The following is a 6,142-nucleotide window of genomic DNA, read 5'->3' on the forward strand; positions in this document are numbered from 1 at the left end:
TGGCCCTCGGCCATAATTCTTTTATTTACTTATCCTGTTATTTAAGAACAAGTTCATACATTGGGTCACCATCCACAGTCTGCATTGTGGCTTTGCTGTGACAGACAGTAGGGCAGAGAAAGTATCTGGGTAGCTCTGAGACTTCAAGTCTGAGTACTGTGTCTACTCACTGGGGCTTCATGGTTGGCCCCCAGAGATCGCAGACCCTTCCTTTCCAGCAGAGACCAAGACAGAATGGAGTTGAGTGGAAGATCCTCAGCCCAGATCCTGAGGTGCGGTTTTCCTGCTGCTCCCAGAGCTGCCTGGTGGGGATGATGGGGTTGTGAATCCAGAAGGAGGCTCAAAGGTGCTGCTTTTATTACCCCCATTTGTCCTAAGGGCCCTGTTTCCAGGAGACTTTGCTGTTTTTCCAGCCCCTCATTGAGCTATGAAGGTCTCTCTGCACAGCAAAATACAGTCCCGTGTCCACTGCAAATAGAAGTACCATCACCAGGGAGAAAGGGATTTGGGGCCAATGTAGGAGTGGTAAGGTGGATGGAACTGCTGAACCTAATGGGAGAAGCAGAGGGATGAGAAAAATGACACTTGTTAAGGCAGAAATTTGGTGTCCAATTCTTTCCTTTTATCTAGTGGTTAAATAAATATAAAGGTCTGGGTCCCCTGGGTGGCTCAATTGGTAAGGTCTGCCTTCAGCTCAGGTCATGATCCCGGGGTCCTGGGATCGAGCCCCACATTGGGCTCCCTGCTCGGTGGGGAGCCTGCTTCTCCCTCTGCCTCTGCCTACACCTCCCCCTACTTATACTCTCTCTCTCTGTCAAATAAATGAATAAAATCTTTTTTTTAAAGAGTTTATTTACTTATTTGACAGAGAGAGACACAGAGAGAGAGGGAACACAAGCAGGGGGAGTGGGAGAGGGAGAGGGAGAAGCAGGCTCCCGGCAGAGCAGAGAGCCCAATGCGGGGCTCGATCCCAGGACTCTGGGATCATGACCTGAGCCGAAGGCAGACGCTTAACGACTGAGCCACCCAGGCGCCCCTAAATGAATAAAATCTTTAAAAAAAGATAAAGGTCTGAATCTTTGGTGTGATCTTAGAGACACATTAACGCGCCCCCCCATTCTCCCCTCAGTTAGAGTTACTTCATCCGTAAGGTAGACTCAATAATACCTATAACCTCCTAACATTGTGGTGAGGGGGTCACTGTGATGGTCAAACTGGGTGCATGGAAAGAAGCACTTAGCGGGGTGTCGAGCACACTGAAAGGTGCCCGATAAACGTCAACTCATCTTTGTTACAGAAGGGGAACTTGAGACTCAAAGAGACTAATGGTTTATGCACTGTTACATGATTAATGAGCAGCAGAACCGGGACCCAGTTTCCATGCCCTCTCTGTGAGCCAGTGAGGGGCGCCCACCAGGTTGGTTCTTGGCTAAGACTTGAGGCTTGGAGAGGAAAGGAGGGCAGTGAAGATGGGCTAGCACTCTAGGGACACATAACATTGTGGGTGTGGTGTGACTGGGGCAAGGAGGGACAGGTGTACTTATGGGGCAGGAAATGTGGCTTCTGTTCGTGCAGAGTCAATGACACCCCTCAGAACCCCTTGTAAAGAAGCCTGTGGAATATTCCAGAATCTCCTTTCCACTCATCTTCACAGTCTGAGTGCAGACTCCATCCATGCCCAGGGGGGTCTGGACCCTCGAGAGCTGTGCAGCTCTTACCTTGAATGATGATGTCCACAGGCTCTGAAGACTCGTTTCTCTTCCCAATAAGCCCCCTGCAGAAGTAGGAGCCACTGTGTTTGCTTGTTGCTGCTGGAATGTGGAAGTCAGAATTATTATAAGAAAACTTCTTGCTTTTTCCATTCTGGAAATATTGAACTTTCCATACGGGCTTGTTCTTCCAGCTGTGGCACCTCAGCCAAATGGGCTCCCCCTCCTGGAACACCTGCCGAGGCGTCCGGAGCAACAGCCAACCTGAAAGACACGGAGGCCACGGCCCGGGGGCCTCAGCAATCAGAGCCAAGACCTTGGGAAGGGGACACTCACCACCCAGATCCTGGGGCGCCATGGAGAGCCAGCCTGGGAGCCATCCCTGCAGAGCTTGCTTCGGGAAAAAGCCCACTGGGCCCTCAGGAGAACTCATGTCACACCAAGACTTTTTGTCTAACGGGGAAGAGGGACACACAAATCAAACCGTAAGGGTAGAACAGAGGGACTAAGGGAAGAGGTAGGGGGGAAGCCATCTGCAGGGTCCTTAGGGCTGCCCTGGGATTTGTTATGGCAAGTAAGGCTACAAGCAGCCACCATAAGTTCTAGGTCAAAGAGTAAAAATTGCATTTGAAAATGATGATTTGTGGGGTGCCTGGGTGTCTCAGTTGGCTGAGCGTCTGACTCTTGGATCCAGCTCGGGTCATGACCTCAGGGCCGTGGGATCGAGCCCAGCATCGGGCTCCATGCCCAGCAGAGTCTGCTGGAGATTGTCTCTCTCCCTCCCCCTCTACCCCTCCACCCACGCACTCATGAGCTCTCTTTCTTTCTCTCAATAAATAAATAATTTAAATCTTAAAAAAAAATGACGATTTGCTCCATTAAAGAAAGGTTGAGGGGTGCCTGGGTGGCTCAGTTGGTTAAGCGTCTGCCTTCGGCTCAGGTCATGATCCCGGGGTCCTGGGATCGAGTCCCACATCGGGCTCCCTGCTCGGCGGGGGGGCCTGCTTCTCCCTCTCCCGCTCTCCCTGCTTGTGTTCCCTCTCTTGCTGTGTCTCTATCTGTCATATAAATAAAATCTTTAAAAAAAAAAGATTATGGTTATAAGAATACATATAGATAGTCTGGTGGCCTTTGGGCCAGTCTGTCCTGCCATGGACTTCATGAATGTCCATATGTACATCCATTCAGCGAAGATTTGGTTGAGCACTCACTAATGTACCAGGTGTTGTGCAGTCTGGGGTTACCCGCTGACGAAGACACATGATCCCTAACCTCAAAGAATTTGTAGACCCAACACAGAAAAACACATACGCAGAAATAATTCCAACACAGCGTGCTACAACAGGCAAAGAACAAAGGTCTCGAGGGCCAAAGAGAATGGCACAAAGAGGACTTCTCAGAGGAGGAGAAAGTGAAACGAGTCTTGAAAGATGATCGAGAGTTTTTCCTGGTGAAGTTAGTGCTCATGGTCACAGCTTAGTACAATCCTCATTGACGGGACTTCCAAAGCCAGGTTCTAGATCGAACTCCAGGGCAAACTAATAGCTCTCAGGATTGATTTTTCTAATAACCCATTTTATTTGGTCTAAGGTAGCCACGCCTCACCTAGCTAGGGAATAGACATTCCTCCCCGTAACTCCGTAGCATGAAGACTGTGTCAGCTACGTGGTGGTCAGAGGCTAAGGAGCCACGAAAGTCAGCTTCAGAGGCCTAGTTCTGTGAAACTCTTTGCAAGTCAGGCCCCCCTTCCCCTCCAGGCTCCTTCCACCTGTACACATGGTGACCCTGAGGCAGCCATTGAAGTAGTGTCAGGCTTGAGAGGGGACACTGCAGGTACTGGGCCAGGTGCTGTGATTCCAGGGACCGCGGGACATAGCCCTGCCTCTGACATCCTTCCCTCACCTGCTTCTGATGCCTGCATTCTGCAAACAATGCTAAAGACTTCCGTTCCATGACCCGTGTGCAGGCTGAACATGTCTCTATCCCCACTAGGAGGGTTACACTGAAGTTTAAGTTTGAGTGTGGCATTGATGGGGACAGGGTGGTAGATAGGACCCTGGGCCGTTTGGAAGGGTTTGGAGGGTCACTTAGGGCATTGTGCGCCTGAGAGTCAGATGGAGATGGGGGTCATAAAAACAGAATCATTAACTTATTCAATAAATATCAGTGAGCACTAACAGCATGGCCTGACCTTCAGGTGACACCATGCTCTTGGGTACGTTCTATGTGAATGGTGGTTGCTGGGACTGTGCCCTGCAGGGTCCTGGGTCCATCAGGCACCAGCTTTTGACATTTTGCCCAAGGCCTGCTTGGAGATAGGACTATGACTCTGGTATAATTCAGGGTGGCCACAGATCATCTCGTCTCAGTTTTAACCCCCAAGTCTCGGGTCTGCTCAAGTCTTCCGCTTCCACCCTCTATTGGCGAGTCCCCTCTTCCCCTGCGCCCACTCACCCACGTGGACTTCGAGCTGCACGGGGTCACTGAGTTCAGAGAGTCCCTTCCGGCACCTGTACTCGCCGCTGTCTTCAATCCTGGCGACTTTGATGAAGTAGCTGGTCTGATCTGAGATGAGGGTCCCATTGTGCAGCCACTGGGTGGAACTGTCCCCAAAGGGATCGGTCCCCTGGCACTTGAAAGTCACACTGTCCAACGTGAGGACCCTATTGTATGGAGGCTCCAGGACCACCACAGCCTTTGTGAGGTTTGCTAAGGAACCAAGAGAGGGTGGATTAGGGCAGGGAGCGGAGCGGGCCTTACACTAGCATTCCCGGGGAGGCTGAGAGCCAGAGCGAGCCCATTGCAAACCCACGCTTGGCGACTCCGCCTTGGTCAGTGACTCAGACTCAGAACATCTTGGCTTCAAGGCACTTAGCCCCATTTCTGGCCTCTCATTATCCTGAGGAAAATTAGCCAGAGAAGCCTAGGGCCAAGGCCGACTGTACTGGGGAAGTGCCCCCTGACAACCCCACACCAACTGTTTCCCACGTGGTGCGCGTTTCCCAGCGCCCCGTGGCTGTTCCACACTGCGTGCCTAGCTGGATCCATCGAGACCACAAAGCAAACTCACCAGCTTGTGTGCCAGCAGAAACTGCAAGACAAAAGGGCGAAACAAATGCTGAACAGAAGTGGAGATCAGGGGGCTGGAGTGTGGAAGGGGTGTAAATTCCCCTGCCAGCCCCTGCCTTGGGGGTCCCGTGTCGCCAAGAATCAAGGTATGTATGGTGGCTACCTTTCCCTCTGCCTGCCTTCTAGTCACCAGTGTCAACGTCTCCTGTCCTGCCTTCCACCCCCATCCCCGCTTTCAACACCACTCCCTTCCTCCTTAGTCCCTCTTCTCAAACTCCCAAAACAAGGGTACAGACTGAATTTCCCCGAATCAAGCCGGAGACACCACGTCAACCCAAGTCCTCCCACAAGGGTGGAAATCAGAAGTCTTGGAGGGGAACCCAGTGACGTCAGAACGGAAGGGACAGAACTTAGGGACCATCTATCTGGTCCATAGCCTTCAATTTACAGATAGGGAAACTGAGCCCCAGCAGGGTGAAGGAACAGAGACCTCCCAGTCCCCCTTCACTTCCTGGTTATGCCCAAATCAGAGCCTGCGTTCTCATCTCTAGCGCCTCAGGGGTTTGTCCTGGGAGCTCTATTGAGCGCTCTGCATGTGGTAAGGGGTCCTATTCCTTGGTAGGGGTCCTCTCCCCGGCCTGAAAAGTGGGCTCTGCTGAACCCCAGGGCATCTGGAGCTTCTCTCGCAGCCCAAGTGACTCTGACTTACCTAGGAGCAGCAGAGCCATTGAGGGTAGCAACCGCCTCATGCTGTCACATCAGAGCGAAGTCGCCGCAGATACACTGAGCCCTTACAGGCCGCAGGCAGCTCACTTGAAGAGAGGAAGTAAATAGTCTTTCCCCCACCCCCCAGCTCATTACTCTCTAGGTTCCTTTTCCCAGAACGTCATCTGATTTCTGAACCAGAATTCTGACAAATGAGCCCCATGATAGGGCAGGAAGGGGAAGAAAAAAGTCTGGAAGGAAGCTGAGGGGGCATGTCCCCCTTGGGGGTCCACATAGGTCTACAGGTGAGCATCTAGTGATCTCTAGAGGCTGTCAGAATGCAGCTGGTAAATCTCAAGATATTCCCCCCCCCCCCCCCCCCCCCCCCCCCCCCCCCCGGTGGGTTTGGATCCACTCAGTGCCAAAGACAAGATAGCAGGACCCTGGGGATGAGACTCCAGAGGGAGAGCATTCACCAAGGGATCTCTGGTCCTACTTCTGAACTTGTCACTGCCCTGATTCCGCGGAATCCAGCTGGGACCTGCCTGCGCACATTGAAATCTTCAAACCGCTAGAAAGCATCCCTCCCCCCAGGGTTATCTCCACCATTATATTTTTCAAGATTCAAAATGCATTGCCTTGGGATCCGCAATGCACTT

The 6,142-nt window shown here is 52.1% G+C and overlaps 1 protein-coding gene across 5 annotated transcripts; it reads right to left on the reverse strand.

Annotated features, from left to right (window-relative positions):
* FCGR3A (Fc fragment of IgG receptor IIIa) lies at nucleotides 1–5,622 on the reverse strand. Of its 5 annotated transcripts, XM_035010018.1 has the most exons (6): nucleotides 5,488–5,622; nucleotides 4,780–4,827; nucleotides 4,164–4,418; nucleotides 2,046–2,162; nucleotides 1,719–1,811; nucleotides 1–549 (listed from the first exon to the last, which is right to left on the reverse strand). In XM_035010018.1, the coding sequence occupies exons 1-6, from the start codon at nucleotides 5,525–5,527 to the stop codon at nucleotides 374–376; spliced, it is 729 nt and encodes a 242-aa protein (XP_034865909.1). In that variant the 5' UTR covers nucleotides 5,528–5,622; the 3' UTR covers nucleotides 1–373. The 5 variants fall into 5 exon arrangements, with proteins under 5 accessions (XP_034865909.1, XP_034865905.1, XP_034865906.1 ...); XM_035010014.1 differs by having other exon boundaries at nucleotides 1,719–2,162; XM_035010015.1 differs by having other exon boundaries at nucleotides 1,719–2,162; nucleotides 4,780–4,800; nucleotides 5,488–5,616.
* Nucleotides 5,623–6,142: the final 520 nt, after the last annotated feature.

This window comes from Mirounga leonina, unplaced genomic scaffold (genome assembly GCF_011800145.1).
Source record: "Mirounga leonina isolate KUSES-001 unplaced genomic scaffold, KU_Mleo_1.0 Mir_154, whole genome shotgun sequence".
In the NCBI taxonomy this organism is placed as follows: domain Eukaryota; kingdom Metazoa; phylum Chordata; class Mammalia; order Carnivora; family Phocidae; genus Mirounga; species Mirounga leonina.

What these genes read in the sequence shown, in the direction of transcription:
- FCGR3A (XM_035010014.1), bottom strand. Translation starts at nt 5,527, where the DNA reads ATGAGGCGGTTGCTACCCTCAATGGCTCTGCTGCTCCTAG. An exon ending in GCAGCTCGAAGTCCACGTGG is followed by an intron (nt 2,163 to 4,163) that starts GTGAGTGGGCGC and finishes CTTCCCCGTTAG; the next exon opens with ACAAAAAGTCTTGGTGTGAC. An exon ending in TGTGGACATCATCATTCAAG is followed by an intron (nt 550 to 1,718) that starts GTAAGAGCTGCA and finishes TTCTCCCATTAG; the next exon opens with GTTCAGCAGTTCCATCCACC.